The 17,936-nt window shown below is 36.3% G+C and overlaps 2 protein-coding genes across 4 annotated transcripts in view; both read left to right on the forward strand.

Moving 5' to 3' along the window:
- Positions 1 to 39: 39 nt before the first annotated feature.
- Positions 40 to 1,964, forward strand: LOC136262552 (NAD-dependent protein deacylase sirtuin-6-like). Of its 3 annotated transcripts, none has more exons than XM_066056867.1 (7): positions 40 to 142; positions 247 to 557; positions 656 to 715; positions 1,298 to 1,387; positions 1,432 to 1,512; positions 1,571 to 1,694; positions 1,755 to 1,964. In XM_066056867.1, the coding sequence occupies exons 1-7, from the start codon at positions 77 to 79 to the stop codon at positions 1,791 to 1,793; spliced, it is 771 nt and encodes a 256-aa protein (XP_065912939.1). In that variant the 5' UTR covers positions 40 to 76; the 3' UTR covers positions 1,794 to 1,964. The 3 variants fall into 3 exon arrangements, with proteins under 3 accessions (XP_065912939.1, XP_065912937.1, XP_065912938.1); XM_066056865.1 differs by having other exon boundaries at positions 1,772 to 1,964; XM_066056866.1 differs by lacking the exon at positions 1,298 to 1,387 and having other exon boundaries at positions 1,414 to 1,512; positions 1,772 to 1,964.
- LOC136260144 (uncharacterized) overlaps positions 1,961 to 17,936 on the forward strand; it is a 37,782-nt gene continuing 21,806 nt past the window's right edge. Inside the window, exons 1-18 of the mRNA XM_066053770.1 lie at positions 1,961 to 2,212; positions 2,324 to 2,392; positions 2,816 to 2,967; positions 3,015 to 3,130; positions 3,183 to 3,321; positions 3,460 to 3,498; positions 3,555 to 3,607; positions 3,698 to 3,832; positions 3,887 to 3,925; positions 5,630 to 5,716; positions 5,771 to 5,831; positions 5,883 to 5,920; positions 6,181 to 6,236; positions 6,289 to 6,391; positions 6,457 to 7,597; positions 7,644 to 7,871; positions 7,924 to 8,193; positions 8,260 to 17,901. Of these exons, the coding sequence (XP_065909842.1) occupies positions 2,034 to 2,212; positions 2,324 to 2,392; positions 2,816 to 2,967; positions 3,015 to 3,130; positions 3,183 to 3,321; positions 3,460 to 3,498; positions 3,555 to 3,607; positions 3,698 to 3,832; positions 3,887 to 3,925; positions 5,630 to 5,716; positions 5,771 to 5,831; positions 5,883 to 5,920; positions 6,181 to 6,236; positions 6,289 to 6,391; positions 6,457 to 7,597; positions 7,644 to 7,871; positions 7,924 to 8,193; positions 8,260 to 17,901 (12,547 nt within the window). The 5' untranslated portion in view covers positions 1,961 to 2,033. The remainder of the gene's footprint in view (positions 2,213 to 2,323; positions 2,393 to 2,815; positions 2,968 to 3,014; positions 3,131 to 3,182; positions 3,322 to 3,459; positions 3,499 to 3,554; positions 3,608 to 3,697; positions 3,833 to 3,886; positions 3,926 to 5,629; positions 5,717 to 5,770; positions 5,832 to 5,882; positions 5,921 to 6,180; positions 6,237 to 6,288; positions 6,392 to 6,456; positions 7,598 to 7,643; positions 7,872 to 7,923; positions 8,194 to 8,259; positions 17,902 to 17,936) is intronic.

The raw sequence follows: 17,936 nt of genomic DNA on the forward strand, positions 1-17,936 counted from the left end.
CAAACACTCTTGGTACAACATTTACCCTAATTAAACATCCAGGTGCGACATTCGATTGTGGTATACTATTTTTGCGATGTCCTGCGATTATGCCGCTAAGTTGTCGGATTATAGGAATAAGGGGATATGTGGAGTAGCAGAAGTAAGGTGTAATATACCTGTAATAGAAGAATGGAATAGAATTATTTACTAGTCGAGAAAACATGGATATTTTGTTAATGTATCTGTGTATTGACACATCTCTAGCAATTTGACACGCTCGATAAAGTCCACGAAAAGCTTGATGTGTTATGTTCAATGATTAGAGAAGCGAAGCACATCGTAGTGCACACGGGGGCAGGAATTAGTACCAGTGCGGGTATACCAGACTTCCGGGGGCCTAATGGAGTGTGGACCCTCGAGAAGCAAGGAAGGAAACGTGAGACAAATGTGACATTTGAGTCAGCACAACCCAGTATAACCCACATGGCACTGGTTGCTATGGTGAGAGCCAAACTTGTTCATCTCATTGTCAGCCAGAATGTTGATGGTTTACACTTGAAGTCAGGATTACCCAGGTCTGTCTGTGGTTTATGTGATTCATAGTTGTTCTCAGGTTTAATCTGGTATCATTAACGATGAATTTTGGTTAAGAAAAAATGTTTTATTTTTACAGAGAGTATTTGTCTGAGCTTCATGGGAATGTATTTATGGAGAGATGTGAAAAGTGTGGCAAGTGAGCTGACAGTTGTGATAAATCTTATGAATTCAATATACCAATAATACATGGCTGCTATCCAGTCTGGCATATATATATATATATAGCACAAGGAAACAGTCTTGCACATTGCACATGAGTCAGTGGAAATTTACTGTGACTGATTGATTGTTTTGTAATTTTAACTACCAGGACTTGTTCTTCCATGTGGAGTACTCATGCACAACGCATGTAACAATGCACACATTTATATACAGGCATACGTATGCAGTAGACACAGTTACTAAACTACCATAGTTCATTCAGTAGGCCATTACAAAATAATAATAAAAACTGGTATAAAAGAAATGTAATAAAAGAAATGCTGACTAAGATTGATTATATGTCACATATAATTCTATGCCTAAAGACATTCAGGCCATAGTGATAGTATTCCTTCTTGTGATAGAATTCTGTGCTAGCCATGGTGAACATCTTATGGCTGATGTAGCTATAGCAATTGTATGTACAGTAAATCGATCTTTGTTATTGTATTACAAGTCGTACACTTATTACTCGTGCTCTCATATAACAACCACCATCTGGACTGGTACTGTTTAGGGAATTTGTAAGAGAACATGCGGTAGCAACAGTTGGTTTAAAGAGAACCGGGAATAGATGCATGGGTGGAGGGTCACGTGGAATCTGCAGGTATGACCATCTTCAATAATGTGTAGTCTACTGCATCCACTAAGAGGTAAACTACGAGATACAGTTCTAGATTGGAAGGACTGTCTGCCAAAGGAAGATTTAGAGAAGGCAGACCATCACTCCAGGTATACCCCAGGTATTAATGTGATACTGTGCTGTTAGATTATTTTGCGACATGTGTAGCAAAGCTGATTTATCGATATGCTTGGGTACAACACTACAGATTGTTCCTAGTGGGACATTACCGTTGTTAACCAGGCGTAATAAAGGGAAACTGGTCATCTGCAACCTTCAACCAACAAAATATGTAAGGCTGTCATTGTTGTGGTCTGTTATCACCACAGTGGTCAGCTTTTGTGGAGCACAGTGGCTTTTGTTTTACAGGATGATCAGGCTGACCTGCTGATACACAGCTATGTGGACAATATAATGGAAGGAGTGATGAAGAGACTTGGTATGGAGATACCTGAAGCCCCTGCAGTACTTGACCGCAAAATAACTGTCAGTCAAGACCAATGAATTATATCTAGCCATACATTACGTCACACTATGAACTGTATTATAAATTGTACACTGAGTGGATGTGAACCGCGAAAGCGCTAGTCCAATTTGCGTGGTACTCTGTTGGTGTTGAGGGTGCCTGTGCATGAAATCGCTACAACGTTTTCGCTGCTTCTTAGCAGTGGTGATTGTAAGCGTGTTGCTGATCGATGCACGTGGACAGTCGGTTGTCAGAGCACCAGTTTGCAGAGGCGACAGCAGATCTTGTAGAGGAAGTGAAGAATGGACGTTGTCTTTGGATCATGGATCAGATGACACTGACATGTATGCAAACTCGTTTGTTTTGTTGATGTTACAGTATTGAATTGGTGTGTCTGGCTACCAGTATTATTAAATGAAGCTGCTAACGAAGTGTTTCTGGTCGTTCACATTTAGATGGCTTAAAGATATTGCTGCTCTTCAGAAACTCAATACCCCAGAGTATCTGGCGAAAGTAAAAACCATGTGAGTTACTTGGAATCTGTGTACTGTGTGCACATGAATAATTGAATATGCACTGATCTTGCATGTCAAGGTCACTCCAATATCTTTATCAATTTCACCAATTATCATGCATTCAGTTTATGCACAAGTAACAAGTCATGAAACATTGCAGCATATGCTGTGTAGCTAATGTGCAAACTTTTAACCGACAAGAAACTTTAGTTGGGGGTCATGCATGATGCATTGGATGCTGGTGCTCATAGTTTTGCAATGAATCGATGCATGTGTGTGTACAATTGTTTCTGTGCTCTGTAACAACATGCACATGTCTGCATAACGTTCACATGTGTTTGTATAATAGCGTGTACTTTGTGTAACTTTTATGGCTATGTCATCAGTGTCATAACAATATATCTAATTACTTGAAATGATTCCACTTATCAGATACTTCAGTGATCCAGTGAAGTGTGACTGTGACTTGTACTGGTTATTGGAATGGTCACTTGCTAACAATGAACGTAGGTTGATTGGCACATGTAGAGAGCCCAGTGGAGTGAGCTTGAGAGAGTTAAATGTTAAAGATCTTCACTGCCAAGGTGCAGTATTTCACACATTGGCTGGCCCATTCATATTCTCCCTGCAGTTACAGTTAGTGTGCAACCTGAATTTGATGATCAGTCACCTTCTGGGATTTCACTATTTTGTTCATTATCTCCTGGATGGTTGACTGTTCCAAACATAACATTCTGGTGGGAAAAGGTATGAACTTTTTGTATTTTTGACATTGAATTTAAGTTGTATGGCTTTATAGGACAATGTGGTTTTAGCAGATGCTATAGCACAGCAAACATTAATGTTGGATTGTGTTGATGATTTACACCACTACCATTGTGGTATCACTTATGGCTCTACTGCCATTAGATCTGATGTCTGGAGTAATTATATTTCTGGTACGATAATAAAATTCTAACTCTATTACAATAAAGTAAATTTAGTTTATGTAATTAACTATTTCACTAGTTTTTTACAAGTGTACTTATGGGATGGTGTGGGATATATATATTAACAACTAATGTATTTATTTTCAGGTTGTTACAAGTCACCAGAAACTCACTACATCTCTAATGGTTTGTTGGTAGCTTAGTGTAAACTAACATAACCATTAAGTGGTATAATGTTACAGGAGGGGCTGACCCTGTATGCACAGAGGTGGAGCTGCAGCAACTAGCTGATATTGTAAGTATCATGAATACGATTAGAGTTTGGTTTGGTGTGTCTGCTTAGCAATGCTCATTTTGCAACTATATCAAATTCATTAATACACAGGCTGTTGGAGGAGTTGGACTAGTGGCTACTAATTGGGACAGTCATGAGTTAATACAATTAACTTTAATGAACAAGTTTTCATTACAAGGTGCCATTCGTAACTCAAAACGTTTGGTAAAATTGAAATTTTCAAATGTAAGATTCAGTGTGCAATAAAGCGATATGCTTACACTGTGTGTCAATCCATAGGCCTCACTATTCTATGTCAAAGTTAATGAAGAGTTATATGTAAGTAAATAAAACTTATAGTATGCATATGAGTGCTTAGCTATGTCCATGAATAATCTGTTTGGTTATGCTGCGATGTCACTTCCTCACATGGGTAGATAATGTAGTTATAGGGATAAGATTTGTATGAAAATACTGGCATTTATTTGGTATCTATTTTTCTAGTAACTAATGCAGACAGCTGCCTTGCAATTGAGCTTGCCTGCACACATAACTGGTTACCATCTTGTACACATTGCATTATACATGTTGCATGTACTTGCATGTTGAAACTGTTTAGTGGTTTTAGTGATGAATCCATTCCAGTTACACTTATTAAAGTCATTATTGCAAGTTTCCCTACATAATTACATCATATGAATGTACTAACATGTCTACCCTTGGGCACTACGCACTCTGTACTGTGATGTGTTGGTTGACTGTGTTCATTGGTTGTTGTATCATCTTAGCTGCAGAAGAAGTTGGTCGTACATCATTAAATATGTCATGATTTCAATATTAGTTCATTCATTCAACAATCTATTGTTTTAATTAGGAATCATATTTTTGCAAAGCAATGCAACCTGATCTTACTAAGCACATGGCTGTGTCATTCAGGTTACTTTGTATTTTGTGAGGTCCCACAGTAACAAATTCACAGAGGGGTTCTCAGTAATTATAGCTAGCCTAGTTGTTGTATGAGGAAAAAGTCACTCCTTGGTACAGTGGAACCTCTCTTAATGAACTCCCTGAATTAAGGACACAATAGAAAAACCTCCATGCATGATGTATATATATGCATGCGTGATGTATGAATGTATATGTATAATGATTGTATGTACGTATATATGTATGTATATATGTATGTATGTAACTAGCTCCGATCAGGGAAGAATGGCCATGCTGACTGTCAGAAGCTTTATAAATACATCATCAATCATCCATAATAAGGACAAAAATTTTGGTCCCAACAGGTCTGGTCAATACATTTTTTGACCTCTAAAGGAGGAAAACCTCTATATTATACCAAAAGTGGCCAAAAATTCTGGGTCCTGTAATAGGGATTCTCCTGTATTGTTTACCTATTGAATCTTGCCATTTAAAAACAATAACAATAGTTATAAGAGCAACTCCGAAAGTCAGCCATATAAGCTAGTTTTGGGACCAAAGTACTGTATAAAAAGGAGTGAAATCCACGTACCAAAACAGTCAAACTGTGAAAAAACGGTGTAGTCTAAACTAAACAATGCATTTTTTTTTGCTATGTATGTGGGGAAAACAACTTTAGATGAAAAAATAAGTTGAGTGATATTTAGCACTAAATGAGAAATGTTTTCTCAGTGGTCACACGAAATCTTTGAATTCATGGCTCAGTGCCATATGCATGCATCATGTATGATTATGTAATCAATACTACATCATAGATTTGTACCTGTACTAATAACCACAAAATTAACTTTCTGTCATGTATTAGTGGTTTATCCTGTACACTATTCTGTTGTTAATAAGTCATTGCAATATTTTACCATAAAAGGAAATATATCAAAGATTGGAATGATCACAGGTCTTGTATCAAATCAAATAAAAACGTTGGTCACATACAGAGACCACTAAAGATATTATCACAATTACTTCAGATAGTCACTAATGTGATCAGACAAAATGGTGTCATGTAGTATACATGCTTGATAATAGGGTGACAGTTAGTTTATCACATCTCTACAGGTTAAAAATATGACTACTACAATAGGTGATATGTTATTGTTTGCTGTTACCACATTGCAAGGACACATTGATATTGCCGTATTCACTGTAAGGAATTCAAAGCAGATGTTAGATTTGGTTTATAACATACTTTTTAAATAGCTATCACATTCTACTAGTGCCACTGTACAAACTGTGTTATTGTGTGATCATTCTATACCAGGTAAACCCTGTGACACCATTGAGATATCATTATTTAGTTGATTTATTTCAGTTATACCATTCAACACCAATACACTGGGACCATTGCAGGTATATTATCATCACAATATTGATATTAATCAAGTAATGATGAAATCAACCCTTAACTGTCTGTTGTATTAATTGAGTTAGCAATAGTGAATTGAGTTAGCACATAGTGAATTGGGATGAGATAGGAAATATTTTGTACACTATAGTTTGAGATGGTTCCTGTTATTTGGAGCTTAGCAAAAACCAATATTGATATATTTATCTGTTAATCTGAAAAAGTTTTGACTGTAACTTGTGCATTAGCATTTTGTAATTTATAGGAAGAAAAATATACGGTTACCTTTAACCAGCTTCCTTCATTCAGATCATCATTTTGGTAAGGAATAAAATGTTCAGTGTGTGTGAGTGGGTTCTGCTTCATTGAACAGGAAAAGTGATCATCTTGTCATCACTATCAGTAGCTTGTACTTGTCACCATTCACACAAGAAGGAAACTTTCTATTTCATCCACACAATGGGCTTCAGTTTAAGGTCACTATCAAAACATGAATGTGCAGGTGTATTTGTTTTACATATGTACTGGTATGTTATTTTAGGTACAATTTCGTACCAGTAAGGATGGCAATCGCAAGTTAAATATTGAATTTAAAGCTGATGAGGATTACCAATTTATTCCTTTTACTAGCTCAGTAGAACTTTTTGGCACAACACTGTCCCCATTAATGGACCTACAGGTTATGATCAGCATTCCACTACACATGAGACGTGACAACTATCCAGTTGTTCCACTAAAGCATGTAATTCCTCAGTACCGGTTACTTACAGGAAATAACACAGATTGGAATAGTTTGTTATGGGAAAATGCATTTACTGTGGGTGGCATTGATAGCAACTTTTTGTCCATCCAGGATTGCTTAGATGTAGCACCAGTCAGCTCAGTCATTATTGTATACCCTGGACATTATAATGAATCCTTAGTCATTATTAAACCAGTCACTTTGATGTCTGTCGGTGGATTAAATAACACACTACTGACCTCTCCTGTAACCATATCAACCTCTCATGTTACCCTTGATGGTTTTACAATTGACAGCAATGATGAATATAAATCTCTTGTTGGCATTGATGGCAGTCACATACAGTTACAAAATTGTATATTTACTGGTAGATACTTTGTTGGTCAGTCAGTTGAGGTGCAGAAGATTAATACAGCTATATTATGCCATGATTGCCAATATGTTAAAATTATGAACAATATTTTTTCACATAATGTACTTGCATTGCATGTGATGAATGCTAAACATATGACCATCAAAAGTAACATATTTAGTTATGGCCAGGTCAGCATAATGATGCAGGAGACAACAGATGTGCACATATCAGGAAACCTGTTTGAATTTAACAGAGATGTAGTACAGTATGATGTCTCAGGGTCATATGTAGCCTCTTTTGTAGACAACATCTATCATGAAAACCTCCAATCTGATATATGTCAGTATGAAAATCAGTATGACTACTGGTCTGAAACTGAAAGTGAAAATTGCCAATATTTGAACATATCTTTTGTGACTACTAAACACACTATGAGACCATCCTACCAGTTATTGTATACAGGCTGGTGTGGCAGTAATATGCAAACAAATTATACCTACATCCTAGAAGTTGAAGAAGAGCTACATTCTCACAATGGCTGTATAGCACTGTTAGGTGGTATAGTGGCTACAGCTAACCTACAAGGTTTGCATTTACGTGTTTCTACAACACACATTATGATTTCTTTCAGGAAACTACTTACGTCCTACATTTCCATTGGAAATACGAGCTCTATCTAATGTTACAGTAAAACTTGGTTTCCAGCAGACAGACTTTTTTCGTGGTACAGGACAGTGGTATTACAATGGATCCCCTTTGCATGGCTCTATGAGAGAACTTGATGTATCAAAAGAAGGTAGATATTTGTACATACTGAAAGATGGATTTGAACTTCTAGAACTGCACTCTGCTAACATAGGTGAGTTGTTGTTGTCCTACTGTGTGTATAGTGATAATTGTGTTATGCTTAGTGTTCAGTGATACTCCACTGACTTTGTATGGAATGCTGGAGGATACAATAGTGAACTATGGATCTATTCTCCATTTAACTTGTCCTGTGTTTTACACTGGTGGCCTACCTGTGGTCACTGAGTGGTATAAAGATTCTAAGTTGATTAGGTTGGGTCATGAAATGCATTTTACAACTACAAGCTATCACGGAGACAGTGGTATGTATCACTGTGCAGTTATTCATGATGATAATAGGGTTATGTCTAATGCAGCTACAGTGCAGGTTAAAGGTAATGTATTTTACTTTGATAGTGTACTGGTCAGTTAGTGTACTTAATTTGTTGTTAATATTATAGCATTTGCTGACTTCTCAAGTCCAGTGGAGAGGCATGTCAATGAAGATGCCTATATTGGGACCATGATAGGAGATCCTATACAGCCACATTTTTCCTCAGCTAAACTTAACTATTATTTGACCATGTTTACTGACCTCTTTGCCGTTGGTGATAAATCAGGCCAACTTTATCTTATAGGTCTATTGGATTATGAAAAGGTCTCTAGTTATTCCTTAGCCATACAGGTTGTTGATGAAGAAAAGACGCTGCAGTTGACTGTAACTGTTGATATCATAGTGGATGATGTTGCAGATGTGCCACCGGAATTCATTGATCCTATACAGTATTTACAAATCTGGCAAGGATTTCCAGCCAACACGCGTTTAACATACTTTGAAGTCATTGACCCAGACTGGAATGATTTTGTGTCAGTTTCTGTGAAGTCATTCACGGATTTGTTTCTGATTGATGCATCTAATTATCTGGTAATGCTAAAGTCAAATCTTGAAAGTGGAAAGTACATTGTTGAAGTAGTTGCCATTGATTCGGTTGACCTTTCTGCATCTATTACAATTACAATAGACATTACAGAACAATTAGGACCTTCAGTCTTGCAATTTAGCACTGAAGTTGAAGTGGAGGAAAATGCAGTACCTGATCAACCACTTGTTTATTCTACAGAATTGTTCACAAATGAAATAGCAGATCTTAATTGTCATCTTGTTTATGAAGGCACAAGGCATTTAACGCTGGACTTTGATAATAACATCTGGCTCACTGAAGCAATAGATTATGAGAAAGTCACTGGCATTGATACTACCATGATTTGTACAAATAACTTGAAAGCTGCAGTAGTTGCTGAAATAGTAATATTAGTACAAAATGTAAATGACGAGTATCCCATTGTGACAGTAGATTATGTTACAGTATCAGCAGTAGAAAACTCACCATTATATTCATTGAAGGTACCTGTTAAAGCTATTGATGAGGATTCTGGAAAGTTTGGCCGCATTATTGAATACCTTATTAATCCCCCTATTGATGGATTGATAATTGCTTGTAATTCTATAAATGAATGCTTTTTGACCAATAATGACTTATTAGACTACGAGCTACACAAATCAATTGTTGCATTTATATGGGCCAAAGATGCTGGAAACCAGCTATCCAAACATCCCATGGTTGTTACCATAGCTGTTGTTGACCAAAATGACAACAGGCCAGTCTTTCACATCAAAAATGCTTCAATAACAATTGAAGAGAACTACATTGGCCATATATATACTGTAAAGGCTGTGGACCATGATAGCTCTAAACTAAATAATAAGTTGCATTATGCGTTAGTGGAAAAGTCTAATAGTTTTGAAATAGACTCAGAAACTGGTGATATTTCTATAATAGAATCATTTGATTATGAATCAGATAGGAAAGATCATGTAATAGAAGTAATTGCTAGCAATCAGGATGGATGGTCAGCTCAGCCATTCTCTTTACATGTGCAGATTAGTGATGTTAATGACGTTGAACCTCATTTTACTGTATCAACTCAGGTCCTAGTGTTGAGGAAAGAAGTCTTCCTGTATCAACCTGGTTTTGTTATATTTAAACTTCCTATTAAAGATGTCGATTCCTTGAAACTACACTACACAGTAAGTCCTAGCAATGTTCCTATTGTTGCTACAACAAATGGAGAACTACTTGTTGCTAAGAATGTGTCTAAAAATTTGGAGGAATTTAATTTTATATCCATTGCAGCATTTGATGGTAGACATTATTCTATCAATAATTTGTCTGTTGTGCTGATTATCTTGCAAAGTAGCACAATTTTCTCTAACCAGTTTTCTAAAACATACTATGATGCAAGTTTAGATGAAAACAAGATGATGAAACACCAATGGTTGCGAGTTGCTTATACTGGTCCAGTGTGGCCTGTATATTATAGAATAGATCAAATTGGAAGAGGTGATTTCCCGTTTAATATTGATCAAAAGGGCCGTTTGTCTAATGTTCGAAAATTGGACTATGAGCATGACAATAAAGTGTATGTGGCATCAGTGACGGTTGTAGGGAATGGTGTGAATATCTTGTCTGTTCCGATTGTTATTTCATTATTGGATATCAATGAATTTAAGCCACAGTTTAAATACGCCTATTACTCTTTCTCAGTTGCAGAAAACATTAATATTGGTACCAGCATTGGTTATGTCCAAGCAGTGGACAAGGATGAAGGGGACTATGGTAGGGTACGTTATTCCATCACCACCAGTGGTACTCCTTTTGGCATCAACCAAGTTACTGGAGAATTATTTCTGTCAGATGTTTTGGATTATGAGTCCGGTTTTCAGTTATACACATTTGCTGTTGCTACTACTGACAGTGGTGGTTACAGTTCTAGAGCCACAGTGGCCGTGAATCTCCTTAACATTAATGAATATCCCCCACAATTTGATAGAGATTATGTAGTGGTCAGTGTTGATAAACTTGTTAAAGTTGGATCACAGTTAATCACTGTAGAAGCTGTTGACAATGATAGCAGAGATGTTTATAGGAATATGCTAAATTACAGCATCATTTCTTCGAGTTTAAAGGCTGAGATCTTTTCAATTAATTCTAGTGGTAGTATACATGCTACAATGACTGTGAATGCGTTTGAATTGCACAATCATTATGTAACTGTTATAGCTATTGATGAGGGAGGTTTGACATCTAATCCACTTGTGGTGACATTCAAATGTTTTACTTGCCAGTTCACATCAAGTTCCATAATAGCAAACATCAATCAAGAAGATAAGTCATCGACATCTTCTAACAGGATTCCTAGGGAGACCGATGTAGAAGAAAGTAACTTTTACATTCCCGTTAGTGTTAGTGATGGAAATCTGACAGTAACACTTGATGCGACTACCACTGATTTTATATTTACCACAAGAATAAGAGAGAATTCACCTGCAAAAACCCTGCAAATACATGTGTATCCAGTAGATGGAGAACTAGTTAGAAAAACCGGTGATGATGGAAGTAGAAGTGGAAGTGGCAGTGGAAGTGGAAGTGGCTCCAATGTGCTCAAACCTGATAGATTTAACTGTCAACAACATTTTAGTGAGATCTTTTATACATTTGCAATGAGTACAAATCTTGTGTGGTATACTTTAAATTCAAGCACCTGTGCTATGGTGATTGTAAACACTTTTCCCTACGATTATGAAAGAGAACCTCCTGTTTTCGAATTGACTGTTTTAATTGAATATCGTGACAAGGTGATGAAAATTCAGCCAAAGATCAGAATTGAAATTATTGATGAAAATGATAATGTCCCTCAATTTTCTAGGTCAGATTATAAATTAAGTTTATCTGAAAGATACATGGGTCGTGCTACAAGAGCACAAGCAATTGACAGTGACAGAAGTGTCAAGTTTAATATAATAACTTACCGTCTTGTTGGAACAAACTTATTCACAATAGATTCAGATGGTGTTATTTTTACTATAGGCGAAATAGATGCAGAGGCCTTTCCTTCTGAATGTGAATCTTTTGTTGCAGTAGCATCAGATCCAGAGAATCAAACTGCTGTAGCTAATGTTACAATATGTATCATTGATATAAATGATCATTGTCCAGAATTTGAAAGTCTTGCTTACACTGTAAATATAGATGAAAATCCTCCAGTAAATGTTTCTCTATTGACTGTCACTGCCCATGACAGAGATTTTAGTTTTGAACACAATCAATTGCGTGGCTATTCCATTGAAAATTCTCCTCCTTCATTTTTCATAGCAATTAATGCAACAACTGGTGAAATTTTTCCAACTTCAATTATTGACTATGATGTAGGAATTACCAGTTACAGGTTTCAGGTAGTTGCAACTGATATGGGTGGTATGAGATGTAGTGCATCTGTTATCATTATTATCCTTAATGTAAATGACAACAGACCGACAGTCAATCAATCTCAATTCATTTTCTCTATTCCTGCTAATACTTTTCCATATCAATTTGAACCAGACTTACCTGTGAATGTAGTAGGTTGCATTGAAGCTGAAGATCGTGATGGTGATAATATAACCTATGCTTTTACTCGAGACCAAAGTGAATTTGAATTTGTATCTATTCGCAAAAATTGTATTCAGTTACGTCATGCACTTACCTTCCGATTACAGCCACCAAGATATTTTTTCGATGTATCTGTAAGTGATGGAAGATACTTTGCACATCCAAATGTATTTTTTCAGATTGATAGGAAAATTACAGTGTCTGATAACCCTATGCTTGAAGAAAATTATAACATTACAATTCCAGAAAATTTACTTCCTCCTGCAGACCCAGTATTCACGTTTACGTTGAGTGGAGGAGACCCGTCAACACATAGACGATACATTTATGAGCCAGTTGTAGATGATGACAGGTTTTTTTTATCTGGCCGAGGGGAGTTGTATATTCAGACTGAGCTTGATTATGAAACTAATAAAGAAATTGTGTTTAAGATTTTTGCAAGAAATGATCGACATGAATTGTCTTCATCAGTGACAATTATAATTTTGCCAACCAATGACAATCCTCCAATATTTTATAAATCTAGAGATACATTGTATGTGTTTGAAGAAGAGCCACCTCTGTCTCTTCGTTATATCATACGTATCAGCGATAGGGATATACTTGATCCATCACAACATACACGTATCAACAACAGGAATGTTCATGATTCATCACAACATAATATTTCATTGACGCTGGATGATGGTAGAAGTGATCAGTCACCGTTTATTATACAAATCAGTTCAGCAGAACCATTAACATGGATATTAACTAATAATCAATCACTTGACTATGAAACTTTGGCTAGGTCATGGTTACTCACTATTACAGCTTATGATGGTGAAAATACAAGCCCAAATCCATTGTATGTTACTATTATTGTTGAAGACATCAATGACTTTGCACCCCAATTTGAAACAAACCACACTGTTTACAATATTTCAGAAAGTGATTCATTTGCAGCCTTTTTTCTACAGCAGGTTGCTGTAGATGAAGATGGAAGTGAAGCCTGGAATACTGTGAGATACAGATTGGAAGGACTTAATGGTGTAGTGGTTCCATTTTATGTAAACAGTCAAGGACAAATTTACAATACTGAAGTGCTAGACTACGAAACTCATGATCACGTGATGAATTTTTCCGTTATAGCCACTGATGCTGGTGACCTTAGTGCTAAAACGTACTTCACTGTGATAATAACAGATGACAATGATTTTGTTCCACGATTTTGTCCTTCCAATATAAATGCATATTTAGTGGCTGAAAATACCCCTATTGGTACTGAAATTGGTGACCCAGTGTGTGCAACAGACGGTGATGCTGGCCCCGTGTATGGTGCAGTACTTTTTAGCATTCTGGTCAGTCCTGGCTCAATACCATTCAGTATATATGAGAATAATGGAAGCATCTATGTGAGTGGAGAAGTTGACTATGAAAATGGCATACAAAGTTATGACTTCTTGATACAAGCAGAAGATGGAGGTGGCAATTTTGCAGTGGATCGTTTTTATATTGACATCATTAATGTTAATGACAACCCTCCTTGTCCTTCTGGAAGACCAGCAAGCAGAAGTTTATATGAGAACACAACTTACAGCAATATCGTACTCTGGCAAGTGCGGACCACTGATACAGATAGATTTCGTAGTTCAGTATTTTTTTCCATAACTCCTAACAGTTCTTACTTTACTGTAGATACTGCAGGTAGGGTGTACCTAAATGGTATTTTAGATTATGAGCAACAAAAAAAGCTTGTTGTGCAAGTATCAACATCAGACGGTGTCCGAACTTGCAGCTCAGTTTTCAATATAACAGTGAATGTATTGGATCTTAATGACAACAGTATTTACTTTAACCCGTCAGAATATGAATATGATGTAACTGAAGGCTCTAGTGTAGGTCCTCTGTTTAACCTGTCTGCTACTGATGATGATTCGTTTGACACAGTAGATGGTTATCGGTTGGTTTTTCCCTTAAATGCTAACTATCCATTCTCAGTGGCATCCAATGGAGAGCTATCTGTGACTGAAACTGTAGATGCCGATGATCCAAATATTCCTTCGAAATATAACTTTACTGCTATTGCATATGATAGATATGGGTTTGAGTCTGCTATTCCTGCTTCAATTTGTATTAATATCATTGATATTAATGATGAACCACCCCGATTTAGTGAAACCAACTATACTTTTACTATACCAGAAAATCAGCTTGGGTCATTTGAGGTAACAGCAGTGGATCCGGATGGAGTATTAGAAACAGCTATTGTTTATTCTATACTTGATACCTCTTTCCCTGTCAGTATCAACAGTACTAGTGGTGTTATCACTTTGCAAAGGACGTTTGATTATGAACGAGATCCCATTGTGTTTGAGTTTGAAGTGGTAGCAACTGACATTTTTGCAATGCAAAATTCAAGTGTTGTTGTAAGATGTGTTGTAACAGACATAAATGAATTTCCACCTGTGTTTCCTAATTTAACTTACAGTGTGAATGTTTCCATCAATATAACTAATGGAACTGAAGTGCTAAAGTTAACAACCAGTGATGAAGATGGCAGCTCACAATTTGGTGTGGCACTTGGCTATAACATTAGCTCTACAATTGGTGTTCCATTTATCATTACAAATGAAGGAAGTTTGCATTTTAATTTTGTTCCAGGGCTAACGATATTGCCTTCATTTCAGTTTCTTATTATTGCATATGATGCTGATTTCCAATCTGATCCTACAACTGTGATGATACATTTTGTTGATGCAATTGTGTCTATTCCTTTACATCATTGCATTAATGTTACTGAAAGCTTTGTTCCTGCTTTGCCCATTTTTTACTTTAGAGATTACGAAGGCAACAATACAGGACTGTACACTTATGAATTAGTTAATACTACTTCATATTTTATGTTGACAAGTACTGGAGAGTTATCTATACATCAACAACTTGATTATGAGATGCAAACATACCACATATTTCAAGTCACAGCATCCAACGTTCTTAATTCCACAATATTTATTGAATTAACTGTTTGTGTAGTAAATATAAATGACAATCCAACAGAATTTAATGAGACAGACTATTCTGTTGTTTTAAAGGATTCATCCAATGTTGGACCAATAGCTGAAATACTACTTATTGATGATGATGAAGCACTGAGAAAGACGCTTAACTGCTGTCTTGTGTTCAATGGTTCTGCTCTTCCTGCTAGTAAACAAATCGTCCTGGCAGTCCCAAGTAAATCATTTAACATAACATATGTGAATGATGGATATGCTGCACTCAGTTTATTAGTAGCTGTAACTAATCTTACTCAGTGTAACTACACACTGACTGCCTATGTGTTAGATTCTGATAACTTAATGTCTACGTCTAATGTTACAATTCACATTCAAGTACTTCATGCTGTCCAGGGTAAACCGAAATTTTCTAGAAGAAATTACAGAGGAAGCTTGCCAGAAAATTCTTTATTGCCAATATTAACAGTTGAAGCCAATCACAATGTAATAACTAATCCTTGCCTGGACCCTGATAATAGTCCCATTATTTACTCACTTCAAGGTAGTAGTAGTAAGCTATTCGATATTGACAACAATGGTACTATATCTAGTGTTGAGTCACTTGATTATGAGAAAGATGATCGCAGGTATCGGTTTAGAGCTGTGGCAACAAATGCAGCTGGAATGTCTACAACAGTCAGAGTAACGATAGATCTGGAAAATGAAAATGAATTTTGTCCCACATTTAACACATCATTTTTCCATATTAATGTGTCTGAAGGAACCAGTCCAGGCAGTATCATATTTACAATTACAGCTGTTGACCAAGATCTTGATCATTCTATCTCCTATGCTATCATAAGTAGCAATAATGCACTTTTACCATTTGGAATTTTTCAGGATGGACGCGTTTATATAAAAGCAGACAGTAATTTGGATTATGAACAAGGCCCTCACCAGTACACTTTTAATGTCACAGCATCTGATGCAAGTACCAATGAAGTTAACTGTCAGCCAGATTACCAACAAGTGACAATCAGTGTCACAGATGCTAATGACAATTGTCCATATCTACATGATGCTACACTCAGTGTTGTAGTGAAAGAGTCAGTCAACAATGTTGTCATAAACAACAGCATTGCCAGGATATCTTATACAGATCTAGATCAAGGTTTTGAGAGTTTGCAGTTTACTATTACTCAACCTGAATTTCCTTTTACAATTAATAAAACTGGTTTTATATTTGTCAATGGACCGCTTGATTTTGAGCTAGTGCAATCATACAGGTTCGAAGTGAGCTTGACTGATGGTATTTGCCCACCTACCAACAGGACCAGTGTGATGGTCACAGTTACTGGTGTTAATGAGTACAGTCCTGTATTTTCTAGGACATATATAGAAGCTATTGAAGAAAATCAAATACCTGTAAATGGTATTGTAGTTGTTGCAGCAAGAGATGATGATTTTGGATCAGATGGTGATATCACCTATTTCATACTTGGAGTAAACCAAGACTTGTTTAACATAAATAGTGACACTGGCGCAATTACAAATACACGAACATTTGATGCTGAGGAAGACCTTTTTTATTATAATATCACAGTAATTGCTATTGATGGTGGTGGAAGGAATTCAACAGTACTTGTGCAGATTTTCATTGATGATGAAAATGAATTTGAACCCGTATTTAATCAGGCTGTTTACAATGTATCGATACCTGAAGCACTTACTGGCTTCAACAACAGGTCACTGGTACAAGTTCATGCAACAGATTTTGATAGAGACATAAAAAACAAGCAAATAAAATTTTCACTTGAACAATCTGGTAGAGCAGTCTTTGAAATCGTTGAAACTTCTGGTATAATATACACCATATCTTCTATTGATTATGAGCGTGATCCCACTAGTTACTCAGTTACTGTAATAGCTACTGATACACCTGGTTTGACAGGAGAGGCACTAGTAAATATATTTGTTACTGATTCCAATGAACATCGCCCTTTATTTCAAGACCCATCCCCAATTGTAATCCGAGTACCAGAAGATGCCAGTATAGGTGATACAGTTGTGGTATTAAATGCTACAGATGATGATGCTGGTGAACTTTATGGAACGGTTAATCTAGAAATAATTTCTGATGATGATGGTATCCCATTTTCTGTTGGTGATGTTAATGAATTGATTGTCAATGGATCACTGGAGAGAGGCAAAAATTATTCATTCATAGTGATAGCTAAAGATGGTGGAGAGTTAACTTCAGGACAACTACAAGTAACTATTATTGTGTTTGAAGTCAACCATAGAGCACCGTTCTTTAATGTTGCTACCTATAGTTTTAGTGTAGCAGAGAATGTATTATTTACTGGTCCAGTAGTACTGCAGGCAACTGATCCTGACAACAACAAAGTGGAATATTTTACAGATAGTACAGATGGATTTATATCTTTTAACAGCGTTGGGATTGTTAGCCACATCAGACCTTTTGATTATGAAATTACACAAGAAATACAAATCAATATTTATGTTACTGATGGAATATTTAATTCCACTCCTGCCATTTTGACCATCACTGTTATTCCGGAAAATGAGTTCCGTCCTGAATTTACCAGGAACAGAATTGAAGTTACTGTGAATGAAAGTATTAATGCACTAAGTTTATTGGTTCCATTCTCT

Source organism: Dysidea avara, chromosome 7, assembly GCF_963678975.1.
Source record: "Dysidea avara chromosome 7, odDysAvar1.4, whole genome shotgun sequence".
NCBI lineage: Eukaryota > Metazoa > Porifera > Demospongiae > Dictyoceratida > Dysideidae > Dysidea > Dysidea avara.

What these genes read in the sequence shown, in the direction of transcription:
- LOC136262552 (XM_066056865.1), top strand. Translation starts at nt 77, where the DNA reads ATGTCCTGCGATTATGCCGCTAAGTTGTCGGATTATAGGAATAAGGGG. An exon ending in AAGGCAGACCATCACTCCAG is followed by an intron (nt 1,513 to 1,570) that starts GTATACCCCAGG and finishes CGACATGTGTAG; the next exon opens with CAAAGCTGATTTATCGATAT. An exon ending in ACCTTCAACCAACAAAATAT is followed by an intron (nt 1,695 to 1,771) that starts GTAAGGCTGTCA and finishes TTTGTTTTACAG; the next exon opens with GATGATCAGGCTGACCTGCT.